Below are 18,932 nucleotides of genomic sequence, written 5' to 3'. Positions count from 1 at the left end.
GCCGTTACACTATACACATTACTACTTCTTTTATGTGTGTGTGTGTGTGTTTGGTCTTCTTCTGGCCAGACCCCTACTCTTCATTTTTCATAAGTTATTATTTTTTAAACATCATATTGATCTCTCGATATAATATCCTTTCCAGAAAGAAAATACAAATATTGTATGGCTTTGATAACAAAATCCAAAAGAAAAAAAAAAATTAGTAAAGAGGAGATCTTCGAGAAATTCCTTTTCTCTTGAGTATTCTTATGAGTGGTCTCATTGAGAAATTACTCAATAAAACCTCCGAGTCTTCTGAAACATCAGTGAGTGATGATGTGCACGATTTTTTCTCTTCTAAGCTTCCATCTTGATTAGAGTGTTCTTTATCCAAAACACTTTGTTCCAATTTTGGAGATAAACATAACTTATGCTTTTTCGAAGGAGTTGAAATCTACAAAACAAAACAAAAACATGAATAAAACAAACCTCCTTCAATTATTTGAGCATACTCTGAACTCAAAAAAATTACTGTATTTGACTCTAAACGGAATACTGCGAATTTCACGTTTTTGAAACGTGTTTATGACGTGTATACAAACATAATGGTTCCAAATTAACTGTTTTACCAAAATTATAGTCCTATGTTAATGTCGATTACGTGTCAAAGTATTAAACGCAATTAATTATTGAAATAATTTTTATGTGTTCTTCCAAAACAAATTTATGAGTTTTAGAAAACTAAACCCGCATATTGCTTATCGTTGACAAAAAATGAAACACTTCTTAAACAATTATTTGAATATACTCTAAAACGAAAAAAAAAATCGCTGTATTTGAATGTCAAAATATATGCCTCATTTTTCTACTAAAGACTAGCTTTCTTTTAGTATTTCAAGATTATTCTGTGTAGCAGTGTTTTTTTTACCTTTGATAACTAATTATAAAAAGGTAAGAGATGGATAGTTAACAATAGACTAACAAAAAAAAAAAAATCATAGAGGAAACAAACTTTAATAAAATTGAAATTGAAATATCATGTATTACCTTGCAGGAGATAGAGCAAAATCGATTGGGGTGGTCTTGAATATATCTTTTACAAGTCACACATGAAGCTCCATTTTTGGATTTTGTTGAAGGTCTTGCATCTTTTGCTTGTGGCCTTGAATTCAAATGTATTGCCTTTTCTCCATTTATTTTATATGTCTTTTTTCCACAAATAAATTATTGCCAACCAATGCCAAAAAGCAGAACCAAAAAAATGATAACCAAATTAATTTGAATTTATAGACTCTGAAAATTCGATCAAAACAGAAATTGAAAAACTCAGGTCGTATCAAATAAAATTTGATTAGTTTTATAATGATTTTGAAATAAAAACCTGAATCTCGGAGCAGTCGAAGTAGTTTTGAATATCGAGAAGACGAAGCACATCTTGATAAACATATTTGCAGATCTGAAGACGACGATGGAGAAAATGAGCTTCTGTGTTGCAACAATGTCTGCAGATTGCGACATTACAGTCAATGCAAAAGACATTCTTCTCATTCTTGCGAAGATACTTATGATTCATACATATCCCAAAGAATTCTAAACTTAATAGTGTCTCAATCCAATCTTCATCATCAACTCTTCTCTTTTCATTCTGCAAATAAAATTTTAAAATTTAGATTTTTCTTGTGAAATTTGAAGAACCGTGGAAACTTTATTGAGATTTACAATGAATTTATAAATTGTTGAATGAAGAAAATTAAAAAAAAAATACTTTTTTTTTTTTTGTTTAATTTAAACTCTGTATAATTTTTTGAGAATATAGTGAGTTTATATATGAACTAATTTGAAACTTGAATTACAATAAATAAAAAACTTATAAATTTTGAAGGATGGAATCTGCAGAAATTTCGAACTTCAATGAAACTGAATGAAGAACTACAAATTTGAATTGAAGGGATATAAAACAAATTATATTGTTATAAGGATAAAATTCTGCAGAAATTGTTCTTTGTTTGCATGAAAAGTGAGATTTTATCCCAATGAAATCTGTATTTTTTTTCCTAACCTACTGGGATTATGATGATGAATTGATGTCGAATTAAAAACAAGGGATAAACAGAAATTAATCGAAAAATGTATAAAAGGGTGTGTACCAGATTCATTTGGCTTTGTGAAACTGAGTTCCTTCAATCGATCAGTTTCAGCAGGGTTCTTGGGAGAGAAGAAGGAGAAAGCGAAAAGCAAAAAAGAAGTGATTTAGTGTGAATAAATAGGAGAAGGCAAAGGAAATGTAAATAATAAAAAGTGATATTAGGAATGTTTCAATTAATTGTATATTGTGTTCTGCGAGAAATTATAAATTAAATAAGGAAATTATAATTAAAAAAATTATAATTCATTAAATAATGGAAAAATCAAAAGTCTAAAGAGTCAACAATAACTGTGGCTCTTTTATACCTAAAATGGATGGCAGGCGGGAATGTGAAAGATGTCTTAAGTAATATTAACTTTTAAGTTTTTAACCTTCAAAATTTATCATTTTTTCCGAATAAGCCTACATCAAATGAAATCCACTAATGATATCATTATTTTGCAAATTATAATAATTTAATTGAGTGGACACAATTTGACTTTGAGGGGCAAAAAGGTAGTCTTTATAATTTAGATGGTGCGATAAAGGTAAGCAAAGCTTCCTATATTTACTCCGAAATTTCCAAGGAAACCAGCTTATTCAATTTAGAATGATATCATTTTGCACATACACATACATAGGAATATTAGATGTCGAAGATAAACCGCTTGCAGTGCAAATAGTATATTACTATCAAAACACAATATATTATCGTACTTAACAGCAAGAATCAACAGGTTGTCAATACATAATCACCATTGTATCTTAGTGCAATTTACTCAACTTATTAGATGAACAAAAATATTGATTAGTTAGAAAGATGCTGTATTCTGTCATAGTCAAATTCAAGTTCAGCACATCCTAGCACTACACTTAAAGAAAAAAACAATCATTCAATTAAACTTCTCTTTGGTTTGACTGATAAAACGATATGTTATCTTATCTATATAAAGACAATTTTACTATATTACACTATAAAAACGATGATTTACGTTTGTAAAATTGTCACGTGTATCATCAAAAACAGTTTTACATTTAAAGAAAATTTTAATTGTTAACTTTTTTACTTATAATTTATTAATACAAAATATCCAAAATTTAAAACGGTTAAACTAAAAATTAAAAATACTAATATTAAAAATCTATAATTCAGTTACGTTTCTCTTTTGATGCAAAAGACAAAACAATTTGTTAAGATAATAAAAGGGGGAATTGCTAAAAATAGGCCACAATTTGATTCCAAATGTAAAAGTATATCTCAAATTCAACCTATTGCAAAAATAGGTCAGAGGGGTAGAGAAATTACCATTATCTCCTACATGAGTAAACAATAAAACGGATGTCTCAATTACGATTATAACCCTTCGAAGTCTGCCAATACTAATGAAGTCTGCTCAGCAGACTGATAAAGAAGTCTACTATATTATTAAATCTTATTTTTAAATTTAAAAGTTATATAAAAATAATGTAAACTGAAGTTTGTTTCTATAAATCAAATGTCAACAAGTATGATCTAGAAAAATTATAATTTAATAAATAGAATCATTTTTAACCATCTAGGATAAACATAAAAAGTGAAAAGTTTTAAACTAGGGCTGCAGACTTCTTTATCAGTCTGCTCAGCAGACTACAGATCGAAGCCTAGTCAAACCAGAATAATTAACCTAACCGGAATTTTTAACATAGTATATAAAAAAACTTACCAATCGTTACCATAAATAAAAAACCTAGATCACTGTAAAACGGCGCTGCACTCTGGTCTCTCTCGCCGCGACTCTCTCTCGCAGTAAGCCTTTCCTGGCGCTCCTCATCTCTTTTTTTCTGTTTCTGATGCATATGTTGTTTCATATATATCACTACATATATTGTTGCTGCAGATCTCAGCCGGCGTCTTCATCGTTCTTAGTTATCTCTCCAGATCTGTGAGTTATTCGCCATTACATTCTCTGTTTAGTCCGTATCTTATTGTTTACTGGTGTGTCCTTTAAAATTGTTCTTTTGTTTTTTTGTCCTTTTGCTTTACTGTTTTTTTAACAGATCTAAGTAAAAATACTTTTTTCACAGATTCCGTGAGCAAGTAAGTAAAAATATTTCGATTTTTTCTTTATTTCAAGATTTACCTTTTTTGTTATTTTGTTGTTTAGCGAGTAAGAAATATTTGTTTGGAAAGCTTGTTTTTGTTGTTTTGTTTTTAGCTGCAAAGTTATTATGTGGTCGTATCTGTTTTAGTTTTTTGTTTGTTAACTTCCAAGTTTGTTTGCTTGATCTCTACAGAGTAATGCCGATAAGCTACACCAACAGCTCACTTTCAAAGCAAGCTATGACAGCGGGTGTGCCAAAGCTGATGGAGACTTTGGGATACCTGAACGATGCTATTGCGGCCTTCGATGTAGATTGGAAGAGTCTACAGCTCCAGAGACGTTTGGCAAGAAGTTCTATAGTTGCCCTGAAATATTAGGCGAATGTGTATAGTTTTAATGAGGTTTTTCTCAATATGTGTATAGTTTTAATGTTATTCATCGAGTATAACTGAAGTTTTCGTTTGTCATATGTGTAGGATAAACCGGGTCACATCTCCAAATGGTGGGATCTAGCCATTGAAGAGCAGCTGACCATTCTTCAAATACGAATTGACAAGCAGAGCGAAAACATGTTCCGTGACAACCGAACAGCCCTTCTGCAATCATATGAGAATCGGCTGTATGCATTGGAGGATCGCCTTGCTGCAACCGAGAAGACCATTAGCGAGATCGAGGAGTTCATAGGGTTCATTCAGAGTGAAATTGCTGGAGTGAAAGAAGCACTTGCTAATCGAGGTTCTGATATCCTACTTTGTGTTTTTGGTTAACCTGCCAGAATTGTTGTTCTCTTATTTAACTGTAATGTTCCTAACTAATTTCAGTTTGTTTAGTAATATTTAGAACAATGGTGTGGTTGTATGTTTTGGAGGCTAAACGCTTGTAATAGACTAGTGTGGCTTTTGTGATAATTCACGTACTCTAAGGTTTACCCTAATCATAGCTTATTATATCGCATGTTTATGACAATAATTAAGAATGATCGTACATAGACATTAAACAGACATATTTCAGTAGTGTTTCCCTTACCTGGTGAAGCAGACTTCTTGTACAGACTACGGTAGAAGACTTCTAGTAGTAGTCTTCAGTGTAAGTCTGCTATTGTAGTTTTAGGATTTTATCTTGACTTCAACGTCTGCAAAAAAAAAAAACAGAGGAAATTAACTTCGACCCTAAACCCTTAAAGTATGAGGTAACATAACACTTACAAAATCCGGTCAAGTATGTCCTGGTTGGTGACATTTCGAACAACTGTACTGCTTGTGGATCTTACGGGGTTTCTTTTGCTTATGCCTCGAAATTTCCAGCCAAGTTTGCCATCTTGACTTCCTCTGCCTGCCTTTTTTACGTTGGACATCCGGAGGTAGACATTGTGTTGTTTCATCGGTTTTCATTGCAATGCTTGGAGGATATATATTATGCGAGTACGCTGCATACAAGTAATCTTTAGAGTATGTCGGGCATAGAAGAGTGGCCAGATGCATATGCATTGCATCTGAAACGGCTATAACATGAGTGCAAGGTGTTTTCTCAATATCATACACGCCACACCCACACTTTCGAAGTTCCAAATCAACGACACAGTTATGTGATCCTCCTTTCACATTGAATCGCCAACCATCTATGCCTTCAACCGTCAACTTATCAGCATAATGTAAACGAATTGCCAACTAATATTCAACTCCTCGAGTATGGTTGGTTGGAAGACTCAAAGCATATTCCCGCCTTTTACAAAACCACTTTGTTAGCTTCGCCCGTAAGTACTCCAACAGGAATACTATGGGAAATCCCCGTGCCTGTTTGAGAGCAGAGTTGATAGACTCTGCGATGTTGCTCGCCTTTATATTGTATCTATCACCTGGAAAGTGAACTCTTGACCACAACTGAATGCCAGCCTCCTCCAGGTGCGTTGCAAGGTCAGGTTTTATATGCCTTATCTCGTCCATATAACGGTTAAAATCATGTACCGTATATGCATACGCAACACGTTTGACTAAGTACATAAGATGGTTCCCCTTAAACTTAGTGACAATATTGTGTTGCAGATGATAATAGCAGATATCGCGTGTTACCCATGGTAATACAGTCTCACATGCCTTCTTAATGGAATGATGCCGGTCTGAAACTATCACCAATGGATACTCGTCTGTAAAACACTCCCGCAATTTTCTAAAAAACCATTCCCATGTGTGATCATTCTCAGAGTCCACTATTCCAAAAGCTAGTGGAAATATCTGGAAGTTACCATCTTGTGCTGTGGCCACTAGCAGAGTCCCTTCATACTTTCCAGTCAGATGACACCCATCGACAACAATGACCCGTCTGAGATATTGAAAACCAGCTATGGAGGCTCTGAAGGCTAAGAATAGGTACTTGAACCTATTCTGACTGTCGCGTTCAAGGGCAGTTATAGTACCCGAATTCGCTTCAGCGATCAGACGCAAATAAGAAGGCAGTCGGCTATATCCATCCTCAGGGCTTCCCCTCACACATTCTTGTGCATACATCAAAGCTCTATACGAAGTTGTGTAGTCTATTTTCAATTGAAACATCGTCTGCATTGAATCTTTGATGTGTTCTGCAGTAATCCCATCAATTATTCCCACACGCTCTATAAATAACTTTCCAATGTATCTTGGAGTCGTATGTTTTCAGTGAGCCAACCGATCTGAAACTGAACAGGTATGAGTTTTGACATATTTAGTGACCCAAAACGTCTTTGCTTCGTTCTTTACAGCTGCTCTAACTCTCCATTGGCATCCTTTAACAGCACATTTAGCAACAAACAGACGTCTTGATGACTTATCAACTCTGAATGCAAACTTCAACATAACAGCCGTCAACCTGATCTCAGAAATCAGGTCGTCTTTTGTAGCAAAACTTCCGTTTACTTTTATTTTGTCAACCCAATTTCTTTCATATACTCTTTGAGGAGCCTTCACCGGTTCTTCAATCCACTCACCCTCACCCTCTGAATCAGAATTTGAATCCTCATCCTTCACTTTCCCATATTGGCTGTAGTCCTGATCCTCAGAGTCCTGACCCTCAGAGTCAGTACTGTCTTCCTCCTTTACTGAATCGGTTTTGATGTTCTCGTTTATCTCATCATCATCATATTCATCGACATTTTCATCTTCACCTTCCTCAGTATTTTGATTCCCACCTTCAACAGAACACCCATCAGCAGCATCAACACCACCAGTACGTCCATCATTGTCCTTGCGACTAGATACACAAAGACGTATAACATGCGTCTTACTCAGCCCAATCAAGCTCTGTACTTGTCTATCATTAGTAATATGCATAGGAGGGATATCCGGAGCCATGTTTGCTAACATTGAATCTGGCAATGCATAAGTGATAGACACGCTGTCCGTATTTCCATCCAGCATGTAATCATCTAGAGCCATAGCTACGAGTTCTCCATGTGTACAACCATCATTCAAGAAGAACAACCTCCCTCCTTTGCGATTATCCACCTCAAAATGCCACGACTGAGCACTCATAACCCATTCTCCAAATACAACAGGCAACTGAGCCGCCATCTACAAAAAAGGTAAACCACACAAGATAAACCGTGTTTTCCAAGTAACATAGAGCAGACTTCTAAAGAAGTCTGCTATAATCGGCTAAACGTCTAAACATTCAAGAAAATTCATCACTTTCTAATTATAACACATATCAACGTGAAACTCACGTATATGGAACCAAGAAAGGCAGAACAACATGTCCAAACAATATATTTATTTTAGCATATACCATTAATTCGAAAACGAATTTTTTGTTAAAATAATTAGGCAGACTTCAAGTGTTGTCTGCTGTGTTATTCTCCTTCGACAGGCAGACTTCAGTGGCAGACTTCTTATGAAGTCTGCTAATATGTGCCAATTACCGTTCAAATCTACAAAAATTATAACTATTAATGTATAACACATAAGCATACAAAATTAATACAGGTAAAGGAAATATACCTTCTAAACAAGAATAAAAATTAAAAAAAAAATTTGACTAGCAGACTGTAAAAGAAGTCTACTTTCGCGAAACATAGCCCAATGTTAAAGAAAAGATTTAGATGTTTACCTCCTTCCAATTTGAACTCGATTAACTTTGACAGAAGTTCAGAATTTTTGAGATGCACGGAAAGGAAACCAGCCCAGAACTCGGTTATCCAAGAATCTCACAAAATATATGATTTGCGAATTCAAACATATCAATGTCGACTAAGAAAGAGATTTTTAGATGAAACCATATAAAAATTTGAAGATAGAATGAAGTTTGAGCGGCCAAATAAGCATTTAGAGCTTCAAGTGCAGATGAGCAAGCATTAAGAGCTTCCATTTTGGTTGGTAATGGTAGTTGGCGAAATTGAAGATGATGGCATTTTCGTGAATACTTAAAATAGCTTAGGATGGGTATGTTTTTTTCGAATTACCTAAAAAATTCGATAATTATAAATATAATGGCATTTATGTTATTATATGTGGCTTTAGGGAGAAAGTAGGGAGAAATTGGTTAATATTGAAGAGGGAGAAAAAAGAAGTTAGATTTGCATTTGACTTCAATTTTGAGGTCATATATGCAAGAAGCTCATAATAAAAATATCATTAGTTTGAATATAAGATAAAAGCAGGTAATAAAAAGCCAAAATACTAATAATTTAGACTGTGACAAAAACAAATCAAAGTAAAGTTTATCTTTAACCATTCAATTAAATTTAAACCAACGTGTTATCCTATATAAAGACAATTTTACTACATTACACTTAAAAATAATGATTTACGTTTGTAAGATTATTACGTGTACTATCAATAACAGTTTTACATTTTTTTTTAATTATTAACTGAATTATTTAAACAATATGTTTTAATTGTTTACTTAAAATTTATTAATTAAAATATATCATTTGAAATCGTTAAACTAAAAATAAAATAAAAAATCAAAGATACTACTAATGAAAAATGGGAAACAATACCAAAATCTGTATCCAACTATTCAATTAAGTTTCTCTTCAATGCAAAAAATAAACCAGTTTTTCCACTTATCTGTATGAAGACAACGTGTCTATTATTTAAGGAGAGATGATTTACGTTTCTGAGATTATCACATGTATTATCAAAAATATATTTACATTTAGAGAAAATTTAATTATTTACTAAGAATTTATTAATTAAAATATCAATAATTTGAAACGGTTAAATTAGAAATCAAAAATACTAATAATAAAATATAGGAAACAATACCTATATCCAACTATTCAGTTAAGTTTCTCTTCAATGCAAAAGATAAACCTATTTGTTAACTTATTCGTATGAAGACCATGTGTAATACTTAAAAAGAGATGATTTATGTTTGTGAGACCATCATGTGTATTATAAAAAAAATTATATTTAAGAATTTTTTAGCTATTAAATCTATAATTAAAATAAGAAATAATTGATTACTTAGAGTTTATTAATTAAAATATCTCCAAATTTGTGACATTAAAACTACAAAAAAAAGTTCAAACAAACCCAAATTTAATCCAACCATTCAGTTAAACTTTTTTTTAATTTGACCGATAGACTAATGTGTTTAGTTATAATTTTAATTCCACTTTCCAATTTATCTTTCAATATCATTAACTAAAAATATATTCTAAAGTAAACTTTTTTTTATAAACATATCAAAGGCTAAAAGACATGCCCTCGACACTTTGCAGCTACTGCCATGTTTCTGTATATAGGAGAGAAAAAAAAATTATATGGCTTCCACTTTCTTTCTTTGTTTTATGTATTATTTCAGTTTAAAAAGAAACTCAAACCCAAACTAAGAGCAGGTACATCAGTGGTTTAAGCTGAGTATCAAGCCCAATATCCAAGAAGAAATCGACCAAAAAAAAAAGAAAAATAGCCCAATTTTAATGAGCCCGTATCGTCCAGACGAGCCTGGTGATACCGGATCGTCGGTGACGTGGCGAGACGTGGTTGGCTGGAAAAAAGAGAACAATTTCGGGGCAAAAAAAAAATCAACCCATTTTCATTTCTCGTTTTTCTCTTCTTCTCCTCGAAAACCCTAGGCGATCTGGAGGCGATTTCGTGGTCGGCGGCGATGCCGCGAAAACTATCGGTGAAAAGGTCTTCCCATCGTCGTCCATCCATACGTAGCATCCAGGTTAGTCTTCATCGTCCTTTTCGTGGTTGATTTGAAATCGAATCGTCAATTTTTAGGGTTTGCGATTTGGGGAAAAAATTTTAGGATTGTTTTTGGGGAATTTTTTTGGGGAAATTTGATGAGATTGTTTGTGTCTACTTGTGGTTTGTATGTTTCGTTGTGTACGAATTGAAATTGTTGTGAATTTGGTTTCGAATGTATTCGATGAAATTAGGGTTTCGAATTTGGGGAAAAATTTTGGGGGTTTTTATCGGGGTTAAAATTGGGGCTTACGGTTCCAGTATTACATACGTTGGTCTATTTTGAATCTAATTGCGAGTGATTGTCGATTGAGTAATTTCATTTTGGATCAAATTAGGGTTTTCCATTTGGGAGATTTTCAAAAATGGGGATAATTTGGGGGGTTTTTATCTGGATATGCTGATGACGATGATGATGAAATGTAGATGATTACTCGATAATTGTGGTCGTTGTTTAGTTGCCATATTGAAATGATGATTATGATGTTGATAATGCTCACTATCTTTTATTTTTTTGTGAGGGTATTTGATGGAGCATCGGTTAATGCTTTGGGGCTATTTGATGGAGCATCGGCTACATGCTTATGGTGTCTCCGAATACAGGTCAGTAAGTAACTCTACTTTCATAAAAATGTCTCGTTTGGTTTAGATCTCTGGTTTGTTTGAATGGTTTAGTTGATTTGTATTGTTACCTGTTTAGGTTGCTAGTTTTGTTGTTGGTCGGTTATGTGTCGTGAAAAAGGTTTGCTTTGTATTTAGGTAGTTCGTTTGGTTTAGTATCGTTTAGGTGAAATGATGAATGGATCTTCAATTGATATGACTTGTTAGGTGTGATAAATGCCACTTAAAAGACTAAACTAAAAAACTTTAAAGCAAACATCTTTCAATCATAAATTTTAGGAGACTTAAAGACTCAACCATAATTCTTAACAGCCTTAAAGACAAACCTTAAAAGACTTTAAATTCTCAACCATAAAATACTCTTCTTCCTGTTTCTATAAACCCGTTTTAGTAAGTGCTTCTTTACGTAAAGACTCTTCTTTCATCTTCCATATTTCTTCTTTCTTTTTCCATATTCCTTGGTTCATCTTCCATATTTCTTCTTTCATTTTCCATATTTCTTCTTTCATCTTCCATATTCCTTGTTTCATCTTCCATATTCCTTGTTTCATCTTCCATCTTTCTTCTTTCAAATTCCATCTTTCTTTTTTCAACTTCATGGATTCTCAAAACGCTTTCTCTCAGTCTGAAGGATTCGTTAACCTTCTAACTAGTCAGATACCTCCTGACAATTACTCGCCTTGTACTGAACTTGGATCATCAGACTTTCCTGTGTTTAGTACACAAGGATCTGATGAACCTACGGTTACTACAGCCAGAAAGCAATGGACTCCGAAGGAAGACCTCGTCCTCATAAGCGCATGGCTCAATACGAGCAAGGATCCTATTGTGGGGAACGAACAACGGGCTGGTGCATTCTGGCAGAGGATTGAAGTCTATTATAATGGAAGTGATGACCTGATCGGACTACCAAGACGAGGCCAGTCTCAGTGTAAGCAGCGATGGGGTCGTCTCAACGACCAGGTCTGCAAATTCGTTGGTGCGTACGAGGCTGCACAAAAGCAGAGGACAAGCGGCCAAAACGAAAACGACGTCATGAAGGCAGCCCATGAGATATTCTTCAATGATTATCTCATCAAGTTCACCCTCGAGCATGCATGGAGGGAGCTCAGGCATGACCAGAAATGGTGCAGCAGCTTCAATCCTGCTTCCAAGGATGGTGAGAAGGCCAAAAGAAGAAAAGTTGAAGACTCGGCTAACTCCTCCAGCTCGGTTCATGAAAGAGTTGCCGATGATGTCTTCGTTGAGGCTCGGCCACCTGGTGTCAAGGCGTCCAAGGCGAAAGCAAAAAAGACAACCGGAGGGAAGGAGGTGAAGGACTTCGCAAGTTTGTGGGAAATCAAACAACGAGACTTGGAACTGAAAGACAAGATAACTGACAAAAGAGTTCTTGAAAGACTCTTAGCTAAAACAGGGCCACTCAATGAGAATGAAATACTTCTTAAAAACAAGATAATTAATGATTTGCTTAAGTGATGTATGAACTTTTTTTTAAAGTTGGTACTTTGGTACTTTGTTAAATGTCTCTCTTTATCACTTGTCTCTCTTGTTTACTTTGTTAAAGTTTATGAAATTTCAATATATTTATCACTTGTCTCTCTTTACCATTTAGTGCATCGCCTTGTTTCAATATAGTTAGTGCATGTCCTTGGTTCACTTGTCAACTGAATCATTTGCTCATCTGAATCACTTGTCAACTTGCTGATGTATCTTTTTGGTTTTGCAGGGTACTCACGGGAAAGCACTTGTCCACTAGATGGATGTGTCCAAGACCTGGGTCCATGTCGTTTTTGTTGTTTTCTCTGCTACACCATTCATTTTTCTAGTGTAATGTACACCTAGTGTTAGTGATGTCTTTGTAAGCCACATATTCTTCTTTTCTTTGTTCTATAAATGTAATGTGTGCGATGAACATATATTCATTCTCAGTTGATATCTTTGTTGTTATTTCTTTTACAGACTTTTCTCTCAAACGTTTCTTTACCCAAAAAACTTGTATCTCTTTTACAAAGATTTCTCCATCTCTTTTACAAACATTTCTTAAAATTGTATCTCTTTAACAAAATTCCATCTCTTTTACAAACCTTTCTCCATCTCCTTTCTCCATCTCCTTTTAAAAAATTGTATGGCATCATCATCAAATAATGGGCCATATGATGGGCCATATGATGATTCAATCGATGATGTTTTTGATGATTCCGATGATGATTTACTTGATCAACAATTTGATCAAATGTTTTATGCAGCACTTGATAGTCTTGAAAGAAAAAAAAAACAAAAAAAAGAGAGCATATATTGAAAGAGAGCGGGAACAAGGGCATCACCGGCTTTGGAACGACTACTTTAGTGATGATGCAATCTATCCGTCAAATCTATTCCGTCGCCGGTTTAGAATGAACAAGGAGTTGTTCCTTCGTATAGTTGACCGCCTCTCCACTGAGATTCCATATTTTCAGCAAAGAAGAAATGCTGCCGGGAGATTTGGTCTATCTGGCCTTTAGAAGTGTACTGCAGCTATTCGTATGATGGCTTATGGTACGGCAGCTGATGCGGTTGACGAATATCTCCGGCTAGGTGCTAGTACGGCTTTGTTATGCTTGGAAAATTTCACGGAGGGAATAATAAACTTGTTCGGGGATGAGTACCTCAGAAAACCCACACCACACGATCTCCAACAACTTCTCGATATTGGAGAGTCACGGGGTTTTCCCGGAATGATAGGCAGCATCGACTGTATGCACTGGGAGTGGAAAAATTGTCCAACCGCATGGAAAAGACAATACACACGTGGTTCCGGCAAACCGACAATCGTCTTAGAGACAGTAGCTTCATATGACTTGTGGATATGGCATGCTTTTTTGGACCTCCAGGTACGTTAAATGATATTAACGTTCTTGATCGTTCTCCAGTCTTCGATGATATTTTGCATGGTCGAGCACCAAAAGTGCGATATTGGATAAACGGTCACCAATATAGTTTGCCGTACTATCTGACCGACGGTATATATCCAAAATGGGCTACATTTATACAATCAATTCACCTTCCTCAAGGAGCCAAAGACACGTTTTTTGCAACAACTCAAGAATCTGTCCGAAAAGATGTGGAGCGTGCATTTGGAGTTTTACAAGCTAGATTTGCAATAATTAAAAACCCGGCTCTTTTTTGGGATAAAGAGAAAATTGGGAAAATTATGCGGGCATCTATCATATTACACAATATGATAGTTGAAAATGAACGAGATTCTCGCAGTCAATTCAATTTGGAAGAATTCCAACAAGGTGAAGGAAGCAGAAATTCGCATGTCGATATGACGTATACTTCAAATAATCGTTCAAATGTCAGAAATTTGATGATGGCGAAACGAAATGAAGTCCGTAGCAGACAGGTGCATGATCAGTTAAAAGCGGATTTAATCGAAAATCTATGGAATAAATTTGGTTCTTCTTAAATGTCCAATTATGGTTATAGATTTTATGTATTTTATCTTTTTCATGTTTTTTTAAAGTACTTGTAATAAATTGTATGCTTCTTTTAAATTAATTCTATGTTTAATTTTTTCAAATTCAAAAATTAAAAAAAAAATATTATTATATTTGGGATGAACCCCATTATCAGGTTCACTGATGAAACCCGAAAAAAAACACAGATTCATCCCATAACCAAAAACCTAAAAAAATTAGTATTTTAATCTAATGATACTCACTAAGAGTATCACTAATAGCATGTACACATGCTCTAATATAAGGTTTTAGATTGGATTGTCCAACCCAAATTGACCTACGGCTAAAACCCGAACATCGATGTCTAATCGATGTCTAATCTAGTTTTACGTAAATTTTTTTATATAAGATAGAGAAAGTAAAGTGTTTTAAAATTTATTACTTAGTTCTGACCAAAAAATAATAATCAAAATATTGTTTTGTTCAGCTTTTGTGGATAAGGAGTCGGATTTTTAAAATTTTAGTTACTCTTAGTACTTGGTTTTCTGATCCAAAATAATATTGATTTTTTTTTTCAACTTGAATACAAAGTTCTGTTCCGAGTTCAGTAAATAAAAGTTTGAAAAAGCATCGTAATAGGAAGAGAGAGTTTCATATCTGAGAATCTGAGACCTCTCAAAAGATCGTTTATATTTGCATAAACACTACAACTTAGATAACATACTAACCAAAAGCTTGCAGGAAAAATCAATAACAAGTCACACGTAAAAAACTTCAGAGAAAAATAAAGAAAGAACAAAAAGAGAAAAGAGAAATTTCTTCACACATTATACTTCATCTTCTTCTACTTATTAAAAAGTTTCAACGAAATCTGAAAACGCAAGACTTTTATTTCTTCAACGTCCATCCACAGAAGTAAACGAATCAGCAAATCCAGAAGGGCGAGTTGGGATACTTGTCTGTGTATTGTCTTTGCTTCCATAAGCCGAAGACGAAGATCCAGAGTCATCAGCAGTTTGGCTAAGTCCCTCAGAAGCTTGCCATTTCTTAACAGCCTGCGGAAGCGGAATATCATAGTCTATGCCGTAGAGGTCATCAGGATCGGTCTCGGTTGGTTTCCATTGGACGGTGAGTGAAGAAAGGACGTTAACGATGTGAGCCATGTCAGGTCTTTGGTAAGGCTCACGTGCACAGCAATGACCAGCAAGCTCCCACACTTTTTCGACACTGGCTAAGGTATCTTCATCGAGATTGATGTTTGGGTCTACTGCGTTTTTGAAGGCATTTTCGTCTTTGTCTTTGCTGGCTGCTATCCGACGGAACCATGTGACTAGATGGACACTGTCCTCAGGTTGCGTCTCATCTAGGGCTTTACGACCAGTGATTAGCTCCATAAGTATGACCCCGAGGCTGAAAATGTCAACTTTCGTCGTCACTCTTCCCGTCACTGCCAGAATCAAACCAGATAACAGTTGCAAAACAATTAAAAGCATAAAACTTTAACATTTGGGCTAAGTGCAAATCAATAAAAGCATAAAACATAAAGAAATGGCAAACCTGCATATTCTGGGGCAAGGTATCCGAAGGTACCAGCAACTCGAGTCTCGATGGAGTATTTGCCATCAGGAGCTAAACGGACTAATCCAAAGTCAGAGACTTTAGCGCGCATATCATCACCAAGGAGGATGTTTGATGGCTTTAGATCCCTGTGAATGAAGCTCTGATGCGCAAGCGTGTGCAGATACTCGACACCTCGAGCTACATCCAAAGCAATCGCCAACCTTCTAGTCCATTCCAACGGTTTTCTCCCTTCTTCTTTCCAATGGAACAAATGCTGGCTCAGTGTTCCCTGTGGCATGTACTCATAGACAAGAAGCCTCTCGCTACCATCAAGGCAATACCCAAGAAGCGCAACGAGATGACGATGACGCATTTTGGTCAAAACAGTGATCTCAGATTTAAACTCAGCAAGTCCTTTATCACTTACAACCGAGGACTCCATTCTCTTCACAGCTATTTTGGTTCCATCATGGAGTTCGCCTTTGTAAACTGTCCCGAAACCGCCTCTCCCAAGGATATTCTCTTCGCTAAAGTTGTTTGTCACATTCCTCAAAACCTGTATCGATATAACCAAGTTCCCAGACTCCACAACGTGAATGTCACTCGCCGCACTTCCACTGTGACTGTAACCGCTCTCGCTTCCTCCGCCATTGTTAAGACTAGAAGCTGCAACAGTGAGTTTAATGGCATCGTTGTCACCCGAGTGATGCGGATGAATAACCATGTTGCTTGTTGGACTCTGAACTCTAGTGGGTCGCTTTCTTTTCTTTGCATAGAGACACACAACGAGCCCGACCAGACACAATGCACCAACTACACCGCCAACCACAGGACCAATAATCTTGACACTGCTTGATTTCTTAGGACTTCCACTGCTTCCACTTCCTCCAGGCTCTTTCCCTGAAGTTCCAGGAGATCCAGTCGGCGAACTAGGTCCTTCCTTTCCGATGTTAGTGTTTCCTTCAGTCACCACGCTCACACTACTCGGAAACTTTGGCAGAGCTCCGTATATATTGTTGTTAGACACATCTAGTGTCTTAAGCTTAGGCAATTTGGTAAGCTCGGTCGGTATACTCCCAGTGAGCTCGTTATCAGAAAGATTGATGGTCTCCAATGAAGTAAGGTTCGCTAAAAACGGAGATATCGTCCCCGAGAGATCTTGTTTCCTGAAGTTAACCACTGTAATGTTACCTCCCGCACAAGTAATCCCAGCCCAGTTTACACACGGATCGTTTCCTTTCCAAGCCCTCGCGAACTTCAATGGATATCCTAAAGCTTCAGCTACAGAAAGCAAAGTATCTACACGAGGATCACACGGAGCACCAGCTTTATCCTGACAAAAACTATTTGTATTGGTGTATATATCTACGGCAACAGATTTGCCAAATGCTGGGGTCGGTCCTTGAAGCTCATTGTTGGTTAGATTTACAACAGTAAGCGATTTGAGGAGAGTCAAAGACTGTGGAACTACACCAGTGAGATCATTCTCTCTTACATTGAACACGCGGAGAGATTGTAAACCAGAGAGATCAGGGATTGGACCTGAGAAAGAGTTTGCTTGCAGAGAAACTTCAACGAGCGAAGTCATGTTCCTCAATACCGAGATTGACCCGTTTAGTTTTGTCTCGCCCAATTGACCGTTCAAATAGAGAGTTTGCAGTGAAGAGCCTCCTAAGGTCGCCGGTAACTCGCCGTGAAGAAAATTCTGAGATAGTTTCAGATTCGTCAAGCTTGGGAGTGTGTGAGAGCCGAAGAAATCAGGGATTGTCCCTGTTATGTTGCAATTGGAGAGAGTGAGATTCTGCAGAGACGTTGCTTCTTTGATAGACTCAGGAATCTGCCAAGGAGAAAACGGATTGTCCTCGAGAAACGCTTCTTGGAGCGAAGTCATGCCGGAGAAGAGATTTTTTGGTACTGAATCGAAAAGATTGCCATGTAAATTCAGCTTCTGCAGACGAGTGAGACCCGATAAATCAGGAATCGGACCGGAAAGTTGATTGAGAAAGAGCTCGAGAACAGTCAATTCTGAGAGATTCTGGATATCGGGAGGAAGAATTCCACGAATCCCTTTCTGCTTAAGCTGAATCCTCGTAACCCGATTACTCCCATCGCATTGAACAGTTTCCCATTTACAAGGATTAGAGTTAGACCAATCGACATCTGATGTGAGATTCAGACTTGATTTGAGAGCTTGCATAATCGGATCATCGACACCGGCCTGCACAATAGGGAAATTAGCAAAACCCACTAAAGAGACTAAGTAACAGAGAAAACCCAGATGGAATTTCGTCATATTGTCGGTGGAATTCGGCGAGAATCCGCGATATTAGGCTACGCCAGTCAACTTAGACTTAGGCGGAAAACGGATTTTATACCGCCGAAAACCGATTTCTTGTAAAATCGGAGATGTTATAAAAATCGAGCCCAATAACAGGCCCAGCTGTGAAGTGAATCGTTCACGGTATACGATGTAAGCCCACAACTTGGGTGAGATAAATGTACAAGAAAAAAATTTGAAGACTCTTATTTATAGTGCAGCTTCCCTTCTCAAATATCCAAGTTTGAGCGATGTGGGACAAACCAAAAACCACAATGTTTTCTAAAACTCATCAACCACACTTATTTTAGAGTTTATAATTTTAATGTTAGTAGCTAGGTTTAGAATTTTGAGTTTACAGTAGCTTAAGAGTGTAGGATTTAACTTTGACTTATGGTTTAGTTCTTATTAAGGTTTAGTTTCAGCCTACTATATTAGTTTTTTTATTAAAATAATATGAAATATTTTGTTAATTTAGGTATAAATATGGCATTTTGAAAAATAAAAATCCTAATTTTTAATTGTCATCATAAAAGTAATTACAAAAAATTACACGAACGTAACGATGTATATATATCATTAAAAACCAACGGCTAACCAAAAACTGATTCGGTACAAACGGGACTCCGATGCAATTAC

General features: G+C 35.9%; 4 protein-coding genes across 4 annotated transcripts; 1 reads left to right on the top strand and 3 right to left on the bottom strand.

Annotated features, from left to right (window-relative positions):
* Positions 1–128: 128 nt before the first annotated feature.
* Positions 129–2,242, bottom strand: LOC18012654. Its single transcript, XM_006395787.2, has 4 exons — positions 2,130–2,242; positions 1,364–1,627; positions 1,030–1,188; positions 129–436 (listed from the first exon to the last, which is right to left on the bottom strand). Exons 1-4 carry the CDS (start codon positions 2,136–2,138, stop codon positions 203–205), a joined length of 666 nt encoding a protein of 221 aa, XP_006395849.1. The 5' UTR covers positions 2,139–2,242; the 3' UTR covers positions 129–202.
* Positions 2,243–5,402: 3,160 nt separating this feature from the next.
* LOC112083423 lies at positions 5,403–6,737 on the bottom strand. The gene is made up of 2 exons (XM_024151448.1): positions 5,918–6,737; positions 5,403–5,812 (listed from the first exon to the last, which is right to left on the bottom strand). The coding sequence occupies exons 1-2, from the start codon at positions 6,735–6,737 to the stop codon at positions 5,403–5,405; spliced, it is 1,230 nt and encodes a 409-aa protein (XP_024007216.1).
* Positions 6,738–11,573: 4,836 nt separating this feature from the next.
* LOC112083422 (glutathione S-transferase T3-like) lies at positions 11,574–12,452 on the top strand. Its single transcript, XM_024151447.1, has one exon. It carries the CDS (start codon positions 11,574–11,576, stop codon positions 12,450–12,452), a length of 879 nt encoding a protein of 292 aa, XP_024007215.1.
* Positions 12,453–15,056: 2,604 nt separating this feature from the next.
* Positions 15,057–18,460, bottom strand: LOC18012646 (receptor-like kinase TMK3). The gene is made up of 2 exons (XM_006395786.2): positions 15,974–18,460; positions 15,057–15,863 (listed from the first exon to the last, which is right to left on the bottom strand). The coding sequence occupies exons 1-2, from the start codon at positions 18,267–18,269 to the stop codon at positions 15,313–15,315; spliced, it is 2,847 nt and encodes a 948-aa protein (XP_006395848.1). The 5' UTR covers positions 18,270–18,460; the 3' UTR covers positions 15,057–15,312.
* Between the last annotated feature and the right edge of the window lie 472 nt (positions 18,461–18,932).

Source organism: Eutrema salsugineum, unplaced genomic scaffold (assembly GCF_000478725.1).
Source record: "Eutrema salsugineum unplaced genomic scaffold, Eutsalg1_0 scaffold_6, whole genome shotgun sequence".
NCBI classification, from domain to species: domain Eukaryota; kingdom Viridiplantae; phylum Streptophyta; class Magnoliopsida; order Brassicales; family Brassicaceae; genus Eutrema; species Eutrema salsugineum.
Note: the sequence above shows the minus strand (reverse complement) of the source record. Positions and strands in the feature narration are given on the sequence as shown.